This window comes from Pyrgilauda ruficollis, unplaced genomic scaffold (assembly GCF_017590135.1).
Source record: "Pyrgilauda ruficollis isolate IOZ18807 unplaced genomic scaffold, ASM1759013v1 scaffold74, whole genome shotgun sequence".
In the NCBI taxonomy this organism is placed as follows: Eukaryota; Metazoa; Chordata; class Aves; order Passeriformes; family Passeridae; genus Pyrgilauda; species Pyrgilauda ruficollis.
The window spans coordinates 3,148,406-3,164,652 of record NW_024529266.1 but is presented as its reverse complement, the minus strand read 5'-3'; the positions used below and the strand labels follow the sequence as shown (position 1 = coordinate 3,164,652).

At 49.3% G+C, this 16,247-nt stretch overlaps 1 protein-coding gene across 1 annotated transcript; it reads right to left on the bottom strand.

Annotated features, from left to right (window-relative positions):
• Nucleotides 1-3,351: 3,351 nt before the first annotated feature.
• DMRT3 (doublesex and mab-3 related transcription factor 3) lies at nt 3,352-11,477 on the bottom strand. The gene is made up of 2 exons (XM_041486190.1): nt 11,039-11,477; nt 3,352-4,316 (listed from the first exon to the last, which is right to left on the bottom strand). Exons 1-2 carry the CDS (start codon nt 11,475-11,477, stop codon nt 3,352-3,354), a joined length of 1,404 nt encoding a protein of 467 aa, XP_041342124.1.
• Between the last annotated feature and the right edge of the window lie 4,770 nt (nt 11,478-16,247).

Here is a 16,247-nt window from a genome sequence, read left to right as displayed (position 1 = left end):
GGGGCAGGAGCTGTGCGGAAGGCTTGGTGCTGAAGGTCTCTTGCTCCAAGAAAGCCACAGCTGCACTAGTACCCCAAAAAAAAAGACTTTAAAAAAACCCTAAAAAAACCCTAACAACTCGTCGGACTCTGAGATCCTACAGAGACCTCACCAAGCTCAAGGCATCCAAATATCTACTTGATACTTGAATTTTTTTTTTCTTTCCTCGGGGTGTTTATGAGCGTCAATGCTTCCAGCTTCAACCCTCCTCATGCCAATGTACTCTCTTCCTCAGCTCGGACCAGGAGATACCCTTGTTTGCCACAAGATGGAGCAGGGAAATACAAGTTTTAGGCGCTGCCGGGCCGCGGAGCCGTGGGAATCCCAGGATGCTGCCAGACGCGGGCGCTCCGCGGGCTCAGGAGTGGTCCCGCTGCCGCCAGCGGCGGTGGCACGGCTGTCGCCGCCCTCGGGAAAAGCACCGCCTGAGCCAGGCTGGGGACCGCCAGCTCTGCGGAGGCCACTGCGGGCCCGGACTGGGTGCGGCAGATGCGTCTCCAGCAGAAACGGGGCCCCCTCTCCCTGCGGCTGCCCTGGCTGGGAGGCTGGGATTGGGTGCGCAGCCCCCAACAGCGCAGCAAAGGTCTGAGGAACAGGTCCCAGCATTGTGTGGCAGAAGAAGATTCCTGCCAATATGCCAAGGGATCCTTAAAAATTTCACTGCCTGTAGTGCCAGCCTGGACAACACTTCTGGATGAACAAAGCAATTTCTCAAAGGTATCATTGAAAGCAAACATATATTAAAAAAAAAAAAAAAAATCTTCTGGATAAGTAAAATATTGTGTGGTCAAACAAAAATTAGTGTTCAATATGAAAATTTGCATTTCTTATTTTGAACAGAGATATATTTGCTTTATTTAAGAAAAAAAAATTGTTTGTCAATTGAGTCAAGAGTTGTAACATGAGAGACAAAGATTATTTTAACTCGTTTCTTTTTTTCAGAAAATGGCTTGTCAGAAGAGATAGAATTTTAAAAATCATACCTTCAAATCTGCATTTTTCACCACAAGTGTGATAACAGTTCATTCCATGTTAGCCAAGGGTCATCTTTCTTTGAAAGATGTGTCCCAATGCTAAGATGCCAAAATTCAGTTCTCTGAAAACCCACAGACCATAGAGGGTATGAGCTTTTGCAGGTATCACAGTTTGGTCTTTCTGCTGAAGATGATTCAACATCGGTAGCAAAGCAAACACACAAACAAACAAGCAAAACAAACAAAAAACCTCCACTGAGATTTCATTTAAGGTACAGGGGATGCCTAACATTTCTGCAGGCAGGAAATCTGCTCCAAACTGGAGCTCCAGGGTCTATCTGCTCTTATCTAGCCTTGACAACTTCTCAGGAATGTGTCAGAGCACAGTGTTTCCACTGCCACCTGCCTTTCTACTTGCAAGATCTATTTTACATATTACTTCTCTCTCTGGGGTGGCTGTAAGATGAATTTGTTTACAAATGCCATGTGAATGCAGGAAAATCTGCCACTACACAACTGAAACCTTGCATTCAGGAGAACTCCAAATGCTTGCATTTCCATATTTCCGTATTTTCATATGGGAATTCTTTTTTTTCTTCTCTTCCCCTGCTTTTATATCTTTGTAGCATAACCAATAAAATGCTTTTCAGAACAGGTTGGAAAGTTATGCAAGATAAAGTATCTTTCAGTTAATTTATCCCCAAAGGAAAATAAAGTCATTATTTTATTCTCCTTTTTGTGCATATTCAGTACCTTTATAAATTATGTGCACAAGACTTACAGAACATGAAATGCTAAATGAGAACACAGGCATTCGTATCAACAGTGACACCAGAAAACATGCCTGATACGCTTATATAACAGTTTTAAAGCCCATCTGCTTCAGAGTCCAGCTTCAGGGTGGCCTCACCTTTCTTTTGAGGTGTGGGACTAATCCCCAGACCTGAAAGAGCAAAGAGACATTTCATCTGCATACAGAGGTGTGTTTTGTAAAAAGTCAGTTGTTAAGCATACATACTTGTCACTTGTGAACAGTTGAAAAAAGATGACACTAAGAGCTTAACAAACTTCTAAGTGGACATTAAACTTAGAGGCATTCCTCATCAGAAGCAATTCCTAACGTTACTCAGACACACATAAGATATGCAGTGTAATCAGTGCATGCAATCATGCAATAAATTGTTCAAACCATTACTTTTCTAGGGGAAAAGGGGAGTTGCCATTAGGCTAAAAATTATTTTAAAGAAATGCCACTATTACATCCTATTTCCATGGGTTTGGTTTTTTTTCTACTTCTACAGAATAGGAAAAAAAGACGCTTCTGAAGCATTGGGAGAGCCTTTTGTTTTCTGCTTTCTGTGATCATAGCAAGCTCTGCTTTACTCAGCTGAGCTTGGAAATATCTGCAGTACAAATACAAGAGACCTCAGCTTCCCTGATGACAGCTTTTGCCTAATCTCAGTTGCAACTTACAAGTCACGGAAGCAAAACCCAGACTTGGAAAAAGAGGTTTCCCCTGACTGCAGCTGCTGGAGCTGGACATTTTAACCCCGGCTGGGAACTAATCAGCTCTCTATCTTCAGAATATTATTTGCCCAGTATAAATGACATAAACCAAGATCATCATCTTAGTTTATTTTTCTAGAGTCCTTAGCATGCTACATTAACCTGACAATGCTTAATCTGGTGTTCATTTCACAATACACTTCATGCAATTCACAGCTGTAATTGGTTTTACACTGACATTACACATTTTGACCTAGCCATGGGAAAAGAATAACTCTTAATAATATTTCTCTGAAAAGTGTCCAAGCTCAAACAGCACAGAAGCAGCTCATGTTAGTTACATGTGTGTATTTCTTTCTTCTGTCTTTTCTTTCACTGTAAGGGTGATCACTGGTATAAGATTATAACATCCTTGTTTTAGTTCATTTGCAATTGAACTATGTTTGCTTGATTTCTTGTGTCCTGAGGAACTCTCAATTATAAAACAGCATTCAAGTATTCTAGTTTAACATCCCCATTTTTCTGAGTTAAGGAACAAAGTAGACCTTGGGCTTCTGTTTCCATTATGAGTCTTCTAGAGTCCCATAACTGGTAGCCATAAAGTCTTCCTTTGCAACACACACTCAGCACTAAAGCCAGAGTATTGCTATTTGGCATTATCCAGTGAAGTGCAAGAAATTAAATAAGTTACGTCTTTATTGCTATAGTACAATACCAAGCAACTTTTTAATACAATTGCAAGAGTTTTGTAGAGTACATGTCCCTCCTCTTAGGGGCCAGTAGTTCAGCTGCACTGTGAGTATCGCTTAGCTGTCACATGTCAAATGTCAGCCTAAGAAGATGTGTTGAGTATTCTTGAGTCTGAAGAATCAGACCTGTCCTCATACTCATCTTCTGTGTAAATTGGTTGCTTAGACACAATTGGGCAACCATCATCAGGAATTGAAATCCTAGGATCTTCTGACGAGCGGGAAGGAAGGACAGGCGAGCTTCGGAAAACAGCGGCTGAGTTGCCAGAGAAAGGACTGACATACTGGGACCGCAGCTGGTACTGCTGCTGCAATGTCATGGTGTTCCACAGGGTGACGTCGTTGGGCAGGAATGGGCTGGACTGGTTTCTCGCCAAAGTGTTTCTCAGCATCAGCGGATAGCGTGGTGGCTGAGGGAACGGGTGCTGCAAAGGTACAGCTAGAGGATTTGGCACAACATTACTGGAATCAGCAGAGAACCTCAGAGTGTCGGGAACCCTAAATGCAGAGCCCACAGACCACTTGGAAGATGAAATAGGATAGGAACTCAGCGTGTGTTCAAAAATATGCCCATTGGAAGGCAAAACAAGACCATCCGATTCTGCAGAAGTTCTCTCTCCACTGGCCACTGAAGACCGACTGGATAGGAGAACCTCTACAGCACTCACCAGGTCACCGCCACACCCCTTCAGGATCAACTCTAGCACAGCTGGCTTTTGGTTAGGGAAAATCTTTTTCAAGACTTCAAGTGGGGGTCTGTTTGCTTTCAAACTGAATGGTAAAGAAACTGTCCCAGAAGGACCTTCTATCAGGAGGTGGTTCTGCTCTGGGTGGTACTTGGGGCTCTCTGGACGGTTCTCTGTGCTCCCAGCATTTTTCTGAACTGCAAAACCGACCTCATCCACTGAAACAATTTCAGGGCTTTCGGGGTTGAAACAACTTTTGGCTTTAGTCATGTCTGGGGAACTCCTTTGGTCTGTGTCTTTGTCACTGTAGGTCTCAGCATTGTCTGCTCCACTGGCATCACCCAACCGCTCCTCATTCACGTCTGCAAAGAGAAGTCAGAGAAGTTAACAGAAAACTGAGGCCAAAAGCTTTTACAGAGACTTGAGGATGCTGTCTTCTTAAAATGAACAGACTAGGACTCTAAGGGGGAAAAAGTGCTTTTTCTCAGAGACCCTGCAAAAATTAAGGTATCTTTGCAACACGCCATGAGAATAAAACTGCAAAAGGATAATGTGCCCTGATCTAGACATACTCTCATTCTCCCATGTGCAAGCCAAGAATGTGATCATTTTTCTGCTGCATAAAAAGTGCTATATCTATCCTTTCTCACTGGTTACAAGGCAATAAACACACCACCCGACTGCAAGATTTCTCAGAGGAACTTCAGCACTTTCACATCATAAGACCTCACTAGCACCATCTCATTATCTGTGAGCTGAAGAGGGCACTTAGGAGATGAAAATTCCCCTGCAGCTCCAACAGCATTTGTGGAACCACTCCATTATGACTACAGATTGAAGGTTTAAAAAGCCTTCAAACAAATAAATGTATTCCAGTTCTGAAGAAACTGATCCCTCCAGCAGAAATCAGTTCTTCCCACAGGAGGAATTGCAGCTTTTCCTCTAAACCCTTAAGTATGTCTGATGACTTGTACCATCCAAGCAGATATTCTAGAAAAGTCTGGTTTGGAGAAGACATCTGGAAGGCATTTGGTCCAACATCCTCTTCAAAGTGGGAACAGTCTTAGACAAAGAACAGGTTGCTCACTGCTTAGCTGAGTTTTAAATAATTCCAAGGATGAGGAATTATTCCTCACAACCTCTCTTAGCAATTGTTGCAGGTATCTTGCTTTCTGTGTACTGAACTAAGAAGGATGAGAGCTGAGTATGGAGATGAAAACAAGCCCATTGACCATGCTGTCTCGAGATGGACACTCAACACTCTTTGTAATGCCTGACCAGAGTATGAAACTCTTTGAAATAAGACTGCTTGTTGTCAAGAAGAAGGGAAGGATGCTTGCTTATGCAAAAGAGGATCAATGTACTTGCTTGAGATTGTTCATTGTTATTTCCCAAGAACACAGTTCTGCTGGCCTTCCTCATTGAGCAGAATGTTTACATTCTTGGGAAGCACCAATGCATGGGGCGAGGATCGCTGTCTAAGCTGCGGCTGACAGTCTACTTTAACCACACAGGGTAGTGATTTTGAACGCACAAATGGGAAGGACTATCTGCAAAAACCAATACAACTATTTGCTTAGTTTTCCAAGCCGCTGACAAACACCCCAACTAGATAAAGTAACTGTAAGAAGCAAGCAAAGTTTCCTAAAATGTGCTGACGATCCCACCTGCCCAATCAAGATGGAAGCAGTTAAGAGATGAAGCTAGAGGTGTGCAAGCACCTGAGCCTCACTGCTCACCATCTCCTACCTTCCTCTCACTGCAGGAACAGGCAGGGCATCTGCTCATCAGTTAGTGGGTTAAGCTTAACATTTAACAGATCAGCATGAAAAAATTAATGGAATTTAGCTACTAGACAGAAAGAAGTCAGGGTCTGAGCAAGCCTGAGCTGAGCGAGAAGCCACTGTGCTCACCACAGTGGGAGCTATAAATAAAGAAGAGATCCTGGCAGAGCACAGCCTGACAGTGAGCATGGCAAAGGAAGGTTCTCCTCATGAGGATGGCTGTACCTGGTAGAAACAATGGGCCATCCTACAGAGATGTGGGATGCTGCTAATATGGGCTGTGGAAGATAGGTGTGTAGCTGAGGAATACAGATGCTCTTACAAAAACCTCTCTCCCTTCAGCAGGATAACCCATTTTGGCAACCGGTTTTTACACTGGTTATGCTGCCTGTCATGTGCAAACAGGGAAGCAGTAACTCTGCATGTTTTGTATTAGTGAGAAGGCCATGTATATTTCCTCTTTCTCATACGTTCAGCGCATCAATCTTGCTTTAGCAGCCAAAGCAGAATGCAGGAATTGCTTGCCGACGGCAAACTGGCACATGCATCCTTTTGAGGAGGTGCTAAGATATTGGCATAGCTCATCCATTATTGAGAAAACGTAAGACTCACACTAGCTTTCTCTTCAAATCCTTTCACTATGTATTTATTACAAATCTTGGTGAGTGGACTATTTATACATTCAAGGCTTAGCAGGCAGTCTGAGGACATCCAACTACCTTGTCCCTATCTTGATGTAGTTAGAGAAGCTGTTTAAGGAAGATGATAGCCCTAATTTTCACAAAAATAAAGTGCACAGTGGTGATTAATATCACCAAATGGACTGAAAGCAAGGAGAACATATTTCAGAATTACCTCATGCTCATGTTTAGAGTGTATCTTTATGGGATGAGAGCAAGTACGGCTGTGGAGAAAATATGTGTTTATTTAAAAAAATCAACAATCAAACAAACAAACAAACACCCTCAGATCAGGTAAGTTATCTCAAACATATCCCCTGATCCTTACAAAATGTTATTTTCAGGATATTCAGATTTTCTTCATTTTCTGTACCCTTAAAAATATTCTTATGAGGCTTGCCTAAAAAAATTTCATCAAATTCTGAAAACTCATCCCACTGAATTTTGCCTCTTTGTCATCAGGAGACCACACAAGACGCTGGCTCTTAGCTTTTGTGCAGGAGCAGTCTCCTCATACAGCAAAGGTCATAGCAACACATCTCACTGGGCTGTGATACTCGCAGGGACAGACCCGGAAAACAAGATTTCGTTGATTTTAAATCAAAGTGGCGCTATTAACACACAGAGAATTACCCTCTGCCGGCTACCACTGAGCATGGAGGCTGCTGTATTTTTCCCTCTTCGAGAGCACTTCTGGCTGCCGGTGTCAGGCAGCCCCACGGCCGGGCTGGGGCGGTGCGCGGCTGTCACACGCCGGGGCCCGAGCGTGTCGCACGGCAGCGGGCCGCTCACCTGCCCGGCCCTCGGGGCTCCCCTGTCTGGAGGCTGCGCTTTAACTGCTTTAAACACGCCTTTCCCGCTACGCTGAAAGCTCGGGGACGATCAGGCGAGCTCCGGGGACTGCCCCTAACCCTTCATTGGAACGGCCGCGAACGGGATTTACGTTCGTTTAAAACTGGCACAAAATAGTCATCGTCAAATAAACAAAAATTTGTGAAGATGTGAAATAGCCACTGTCAAATAAACAAAAAATTGTCAAGAATCATTGTAAACGTCCCTATGTGGACACTGAATTTTAGGAATATTATACGCATGTATAATTACAAATGTTTGTATTTTCAGGTACAAAAATAATTTTGTGTTTAGAACATACTGCTCTTCACCAAAGCTTTTTTTGCTTTTCATAATTCATTAAGTTTTACACGAGGATATTCTCGGCTTCAAGAAAGAAATCTCCTCCTCAGATATATTTTACGGTTTTGGGTATTATATTTTGTCCTGTGTGAGCTCTGAGGTTTTTTGCTGTATTTCTGATGGTGGCTGTATTTTGTTGGTTTGCTTTTTTTTTTTTTTTCTTAGGGGGAGGGGGGTTGCTTGTTTTGTTCCTGTCTTTCTGTGGGGTTTTGGTTTTGGGAGGGTTGTTTCTTTGTGTAGCTCTGGGGTTGGATTTTTGTTTTGTCTTTTAGGGGGAGGTTGTTTTGCTGCATGTGTGTGTGTGTGTGTGTGTGTGCTGGGGGTGTTTTCCCCCCAACAGCTTCTATTTCAAATTACCTGCATTGAAGTATCCAGTTTGTAATTCCTGGGAAAAGTAAGGAAACTATTTTCCTTATATAAAAGATTTTCCTGATATAAAAGATGGGGATATTCACCTAATAATATGCATGCAGGGAGAGATACCAGCCCAGATCAGAGATGCAGTGCAAATACAGATACACATGAAAGAGAACAGTGGGAGAACCGTACATGCATTTACAGTAAAATACAATAGGAATTCAGCCCAATATTTACCCCAATTCTTCTTGACCATCTATACATTAATAATCCTGCGTCAAATGTTGTAAAGGGGCCAAATAAAAGTAAAATAAATGAGATGGAAAAGCTGTTCTCAGGTTAGTAACTTGTCTGGAAAACTTTGTCTAATATTCTGGAACCAAATTTTCTTTTTTCGATATTCCCACTGCTGAGTCTGTATTAAAACAGCTTGTTCTTTGATTGTTAGGACAGCTTTTTTCTCAGCACAGTTTTTCTTGTATCTCAAAAGTACCTGCTACCTCAGTTGCATTATTAGGAAAGGCTCATACCAGAACTACCATAACTGCTAAGGCTATGTTTTTGGTGGGGGCTTTTTTGTTTGCTTTGGGTTTGATTTTTTTACTTTTGCTGTCTGTTGGAAGAGTGGGGTGTTTGTTAGCTAGATTTTGGTTGTTGGGGCTTTGTTTAGGTTTTGGTTTTAATTACTTTCACTTCAGACTTTCTTCCCTATATTCAAAGATCTAAATACTCTGTAGGAGACTAATCACTGTTCTCAAATTAACAGGGAGATAGCTGCACTGCATTAAGAAACTAGCTCTGAAATATCAGATGACAAATATAGCATTATATTGTTTACAAGCCTTGATAACTACTACTAAGACAAATATAACACGCACTCCTGTGGGCAAGGGAAGTTCCTGAGCACGGTACCAGGAGGAGAAATCATTCCAGGTTAGCAGAGGCAGATGCAACAAGGGTAGTTTCAGAGCTTCGCAACTGTCCTACCGAAATGGCCGATTGTAGCGGGAATAAAAGCAAACGGGTCTGATTTCACCATATATTGGGAAATATCCCTTCGCCAATGAAAAACTTTTCACAAGAGTAACGTCCTCTGGGAGGAAGGAGTGTGTGTGTTTTAGAAACCGGGTAGACAGGAGGTTTATCCTCTGTTTTTACGGCGATTTTAATACAGTTCATGGAAGGAGAGGAAAGAGAAAACCCTGTCGCTCAGAGCACGCAGGAAAATTGGAAATAAGCAAGTCGTGTGGTTAAACAGTGTCTGGTGGAAGGTGACAGCAGGAATCTCTAAGGAGACAATTTTCCACCTTGCTCTCATGCATTCTCATGTTCATAAAAAGTGAGGGGAAAAGCCGTCTGTGACAATCAGGGACTGAGGACCACTGACTGGGTGATGTCTGTGTGATCTGAAAGGCTCCCCGATGGTCCCGGGGTACCCCGGTCCCCCCAGCCTGGCCTCACTGCGGGTGGGGACGGAGGCAAGGGCAGCGCCGAGGGGCTTGATTTATGGAGATCTACGTTATGTTTTGTTGTTTGTTTGGGTTTTTTTCGCTCCGTAAAGCTATTATCAGAAAGTGCTGACTGGCTGGCAAGGAAGAATTTCTCATCAATACACTTCGATTGTATTTTGCAAACAAAATGCCTGTTGCTTGGTAACATTTCACTTGAGCCTGACCTTCCCCAAAAGTTATTGCTATCAGATTCGATTTACACTCTCCTCCCGTGATTACTGTAATCTTTTAAACCGGGAACTTCATACATCAGGGTGAAGGAAAGTTGAGCGTGCAAGTTAATATCATTCCTATCTGGCAGATTTATATCGTGCTGGCGGATGGAACTTTCATTTTCTCGAAGAAATAAGGCGGGTTTTTCCTCTTCTCTCCCCACCTCCTCGGCCTTATCCCCCGCTGCCTGCACGCAGGGAGGAGGTCTCGGCCAGGCGCCGCCGCGTGTGCGGAGAGCGGCCGCGTGCGCGCCGGCGGGAGGCTACCACCAGTGGGAAATTTGGGGAAAGACCCCCATGCCCGGCCCTGGGGAGCGGCCGGCGGAACTGCGCCGAGATGTGGGGGAGGGGGCTGCCGGAGGGCAGACAGGTGGTACCAAGGGCCGGAAAATGAGAAGCGGGTCCCAAACCACCGGCATCCGCGCCAGTGTCGGACTCAGCCGTGCCGCCGCCTCGGGTCCGCTCCGGTGCTGGAGGAGCAGAGACCCACGCTGGAGCCCTGCTGGACGCCTCCGTGGCCGGACTGGCTCCATAGCGCGGCGCCAGCACAGGGCTCGCCACTCTCGGCCCGGGGCAGCAGCCTGCCTGCCGAACATCCCTATCGTGAAAGACTCTCAGCTCCCGCTCAGACAATGGACGGAACGCGACTGCGGTTCCAGAGTGTTAGTTTTGCCTCCAGAAATGTGTACTACCGACAGGTTGCGCTCACAAGGTGCCCATTGCAGGCGGTAGTTTCGGCACCCCCGACCTCGCACAAGCCGCCCCGGACGCGACCCGAAGGGACAGGCCTGCGCAGGAGGACTGGGCTGCCCCGCTCATCCCCTGCCGCCACTCCGCTTCCCGCGGTCGTCACAGCTTCGCAGAAGCCTTCCTGCTCCTGGCGCCTCTTTTGGTCCTAGGCTCTCTGTACAGGTCTTGTCCCGGACGAGGTCCCGCAGCCCGGTGCCCGGGGTGCGGGGAGCCGGACAGCGACTCCGGGAGCGGGACCGGGAGAAGCAGAAGGACATGCTGCTGTGATCCACGCGGGATGCGGCCCGCTCTCGGCAGACCTGAGGAGCGGGCCCAGAAGCAGCACGTCGGGGAGCCGGTTGGCAGCCGCGACGTTCGCGGGTCCCCTCTACTTGTCTCGGTGGACGCGATTCTGGCTGGGGAGCGGGCCGGTCACTTTGCGGCTCCATGCTTTTTAAGAGCGATAAAGTGTACCCGACGGAATTCCTCTCCATTCCCTTCCCACAGAGCCCGTCGGCTTTAGTCGTTCCGGCCCCATCCCCCAAAAACCCGCAGGCCGGATCCCAGCCCTCCCTTTCCCTCCTGCCCCGGTACCGCGGCGCCCGGCCCGGCCTCACCTGCCTTGGGGAGCGGCCCCGGGAGCGCGGGAGGCGGCTCGGCGGCCCAGCGAAGGGCGGCGGCGGCGGCCAGCTCGGCGGGGGTCCGCGGCGGCGCGGCGCAGGGCGACGGCCCCGGCGGCGGCGTGGGGGGCTCGGTGTTGCCAGGGGGCCCGGGCAGGGAGCGCAGGGAGTCCGGGAGGAGGCTCTCCAGGCTTTCGTTGGCCTGCTGCCGACGGAGCGCCACCTGCGCGGCCATCACTCGCTGCCTCTCGATGATGAGGATGCACTTCTCGCAGGTGCAGTCCTTGAAGCGGCAATAGCGCTTGTGGCCCTTCAGCCAGGACAGCACGCCGTGGTTGCGGCACCGGGCGCACTTCGGCGTCCGCTGCAGCGGAGCCCGCGGTGGCTGCGACACCGGGCCGCCCATGTAGAGGTACGGGGAGCCATAGCCGTTCATAACCGCGGGAGGAGCCCGGCCGGCTCCGGGGTGCAGAAGGCCTTAGCGAGGGCGGGCGGAGGCCGGGGCGATGGAGGAGAGGAGGCGGGCGGCTCTGCCCGCGGGCTCTGCGGGGGGCGCGGCTCAACCCCAGGCCGGCGGGAAGAGGCACCGCCCGCCGCGGTGGTACCGGCGGGCAGAGCGCTGTCGCCGGCCGGAGCGACACTGCCGCTGCCCGCGCCGCCCCGCTGAGCCCAGAGCCCCTCAGACAAAGATAGAGGAAGAGAGGGAGGGAGAGAGGGAGGGAGGGAAACGGCGGCGGGGGGGCCTCTGCCCCGCCGTCGGGGCGGCGATGCCCGTGCCGTGCCGAAGGGGTTCGTCCCTGAGCGGACCGGGACCTCGGTTGTTGCCACCCACGCCCTGCCCCCTCACGGCTCACGCCCCGAAAGCACCCGGGGCTGAGAGATGAGCGGGGTCTAGGAGGTTTCTCCGGGCTCTGCGTCGGCCCCGCCTCGAAAGCCCCCCTGGCTTCGGCGGCACGGTGTATGGCTGCTACCGCCTGTGGCCCAGCGTCGCGAGGTAGTGGCGGGGAGTCGAGATCAAAGTTTTGTCAAAGTTTTGCAGCTGCAAAGAGATGCTCGGAGCAGGAGCTGTCCGGAACCAGGAGCTGCCCTCAACAACTGGGCGGAATCGGTCTGCGGCCGCGTTCCTGCGGGATCGCGCCGCAGAGCTGGAGAGCCGCGGTAGGCACCTGCCCCCGTGGGGTCCCGCTGCCTCTCCTGCATCCCGCGGCAAGACAGCTACTCAAACGCAAACGGTGGCTATAGAAAGGAACGTGAAATTCACGGCAAGTCAGGTTGCTTGAAACCTAAATGATAATGTCTGATGCGGCGGACTTGTGTTCTGCATTTCCCTACACGGAGGGGTTTCTCGCTGAAACACGCGTATTTCCCGTGTGACAGCGAGAACCTTGAATCCAAACGTAATATATTGGTGGAAAAAAACCCAAAAAAGTTATATGCATTTTGGCTGGGGAGAAACAAATTTACCGCAAGCGTTCATCTGTCCGCGGCGCAGCGTCCGCGGGCGGGCAGGAACTGCTGCTTGTATCCGAACCCGTTTCGTTGCCTCAAGACCTCCCCTGCTCTTCCCAGGCATCTTTCCACCATAACCGCTACACGAAATAAAGATTTTAGCGAGGCTACGTAATAAGGAAATCAGATTTAAAACTCGGGAAGTATTTCGCCGGAGAGAATAAAAGGCACAGTGTACGAAGGTATTTGCGTGGTATTTCATTACTAGGCTCTTTCCTCGTTACTTTTCTACTTCTAAAGGAAGAGTGATTCAGCATGATCTTTCTCCACCGGGCTGGGCGCGGGGTGTGAGAAGGATGAGCACTCCACCTGTAAATCGCACCGAGCCAAGGAGATGAATCGGATCAGATACGGGGAGCAGTGCATTTTCTGTCACTAGAACACAATTTTTTTGCATGCACTGAACCCTGCAGCTCGCAACTGGCCTCCCCCGCGGGGCCTCTTGCGCACTCGGGAGTCCCAGTTGAGGCGAGAAAAAGAAAGAAGAGGACCACCCATTCAACTATCACAAAATTAAGCAAGGTGGTGCGCACCCACTCTTGGAAATCCGTTCCCTCTAAACGAAGAAACGGGGTGCAACTGCCTGAGGCGGTGGCGATCATGGTGGAAAACCCAACTTCCCCACTAGCCGGAGTGGGTCCTGCGGGGCGCCTCTGCCACCGCAGCCGGCCGGGCGGCTGCCAGATCCCGAGCCGAGGTGCCCAGCGCGGCGGTAGGTTGGCGGAGGACCGGGGGCCCCTCTCTCGCTTGGCTGCACATCGGGCGTTTAGGCTGAAATACTAGTTTGATATAATACTGTAATCCTTTTCTCATATTTGATGGGAATGGTTTCCATGTCCTAGTATTTGACAACACCTACCCATAGGGCCAGATTCGTATTTATGTTAGCAAAACGTCCCCTGCCTGAAAGTCCATTGTAACCCAACACCTGACAACCCCGGTTCCCATTTCTGCTCGCCGAAAAGGTTTATTCAAGCACATAATGGGATCCCAGCAGAAAGCTTTTCAGACGAAGTGGCGATGGTAAACTGCGCCACATGAACTCCGTTTCCAGGGCTATTAAGCTTTTAATTGCAAAACAGCAGAGGAAATTTCAAGGTGACAATGAGGTGTTAGCAGTTAGCGCCCAGAATAATAGACCGAAAGAGAATGAATGTGCGAAACATATGCTGCAAATAACATTTAGCGGAAAAGACCGGCTCAGCCAACGGGCCAAAGAACCCCTGCCGACCGGGCAGGGCGGGGGACGGGCTGGAAACCGGCCCGAATCCGCTGGCATTTAGCGACTTTTCGATGTAGAGCCATCCGGAGGACTCGGCGCTACCGCCCAGCTGCTGGAACCCACCGTGAGCCGCATCTCTGCCGGGCGGACAGGGGCGGCCGCAGGGTCTGCTGCGCCGCGGTGCCCCGCCGACCTCCGCGTACTACGGGCGGAGGAGGGGGTCGGGCCGGAGGGAGTGTTCGGTAGTGCTTGCACTGCTATAAAATAAGCTTTTGGGGAGAGGGCTTTCGCGGGATGCTGGTGACCACTTGAGCGAGTGCGAACGACAGGATTAGTTCCTTAAAAGCCCGAACTGCTTTAAGGCATTACCGGCGTTACAAGGAAAATCAGGGATAAATTAGGCATGATTTCCCGCTCGGAGAGTGACTCTCGGTGTCTCTGACCATCTGTGAGGGCACACAGTAAGGAGGCAGAGGAGCAAAATGCCAGCTCTGCTGGGCTGTGTGGTGGGGCGTCACGCTAGAGCGGGACGAAACTTTCATGGAAGACTTCGAGGAAAATGTGAATTTCGCACAGGGTCACGCAAACTAGCAAAGCTGCCCGGAGAGGGGCGAGGAACGCGGTTTTTGAGAGGAGTAGCATTAATAAAGGTCACTGCTTACCAACCAGCTAGAGATACTTGGGAAGACGGTGACTTGTGGTGCGGTGGGAAAACAAAATAATAACAACAAACGAACAAACAAAACAACACCCCCAACCACAAAACCCCCAACCAAAAAGGAACAGAAACAAAACAATACCAACAAAGAAACCAACCACAGACAAACCGAACCAAATCCAACCAAACCCCAAATTGCCCCAAACTCCAAAAAGCCCATGAAAAGTCTCCGTGCTCCATGCAACAGCCACGTCAGTTCTGCTCGGAGGAGTCCCAGAGATCAAAAGGCGGAACGTCCCGGGCCGTGCAAACAGAGAGCACTCACGGACAGGCCAGGGAGAAGTGCCAGCGGCGCCCAGCCGGCCCCGTCCTGCCACAGGGCAGCCGAGCCGGGCCAGCATCCAGCCGGGCCGCCGCTCCCAGCTACAGCCACCGCCTTCCCACGGCAGGGGGCCCAGGCTTCCCTGGGACATCACCCCGCATCTTCCCACTCTTGTTTGGGTGGGGCGTGAGCTTCTCAGCCGTCCTTCATCGACGATCCTTTCCAGCGAAGTTCCCCCCGTGCTGAACTTGAATTACTCTCCAAAACTTGGTGCTCCAGGCAGGATTGCCCGTCTTCTGAAGGATGCTGTTTGTTCCCCCCATAACTTACTCTCAACGCCCTTGTCACCAACCAGGTCCCACACTGGTCTATATACAGAGCAGGCTTTTTTTCCCCCGTGTGCCACAGTGGGAACGTTTGTCCCCAGGGCTTCTCCCCACTCAGTCGGGCAACTACAAACAGGCCAAGTACGCCAGCGGCACAAGTTTCAGAGGGGCATGCACACCCAGCGCCGTGCGGGGCAGGCCATCCTGCCTGCCGCGGCCGGCTCCCCCGGGGCAGCGAGGCGGCCCCTCGCTCCCGGAGGGTGCGCCGAGCTCGGCAGCAGGCAGACCCCGTCCGCGGCAGGAACGGGCCGGAAGCACCGCCCGGCGCTGGCAGATCCCCGCCGCGGCGCTACACCCCTCGGGATGCTTTGCGCACGGAGACGGGAAGGGGAGAGCGGAAGGGAGTCGTGAAACCTTCTCCAGGAATTAAGAAGCTGTATTTCAGCAAGGCCTGAGTACTGACAGAGCAGGGGTGGAAGCACCTGCCTCCGTCCGGGTCCCGCCTGCCGTGCCCTCCGGGGAGCCGCGCCGCCGACACGGCGGTGGCAGCGGCAGAAGGGCACGGAGCCGCGGGAGCAGGCTGACAAGTGTGATAAAATGATCTTCCTTAACTAAACTCGTAAAGCACTGGACAATAAAACTCAATCTTCTGTAAAATCCAATTAAGTCATTATCTGACTGATTGTATCTTTAATTGAAAACAGAAGTGACAGTAAATTTCTGTGATATATCAGGATCAATCGATACCGCTATACGATTCAGCCTCAAGAAGTGATTTATAATGTCAAACCTATATAGGTAACTCCACATTATTCTCTCTAAAACCACTGGTGGATGAAATTAAGAGTAAGTGCATTTAATAAAAAACAAGATGGTCAGGTTATTGATTACAACAGATGGGGGTGAAATCAAATAGATGTTTTCAAAGCAGAGAGCGAAGAAAATACAAGTAATTTCTTTTTTTTTTTCTGTTTTAATACAGCTCAACAAATATACACACAAGAAAATTCAGTCATCAATAACATTTTTATTTCAGGTACAGCTGCAACTACAGAGAACAATGAATTTTTCTAGACTAGTTTCATTTCAGATTGGCTTTGGTAACAGGAGGAAAGAACACCATAGCCCATTTTTAACAAAATAACAAACGCCAAAACTCATGGCAACTC

Bases quoted from the DNA above. Each gene is read 5' to 3' on its own strand.
- DMRT3 (XM_041486190.1), bottom strand. From the start codon at position 11,477: ATGAACGGCTATGGCTCCCCGTACCTCTACATGGGCGGCCCGGTGTCG. The intron at 4,317-11,038 runs GTGAGGCCGGGC...TTCTCTTTGCAG, and splicing joins GGGGCCGCTCCCCAAGGCAG to ACGTGAATGAGGAGCGGTTG.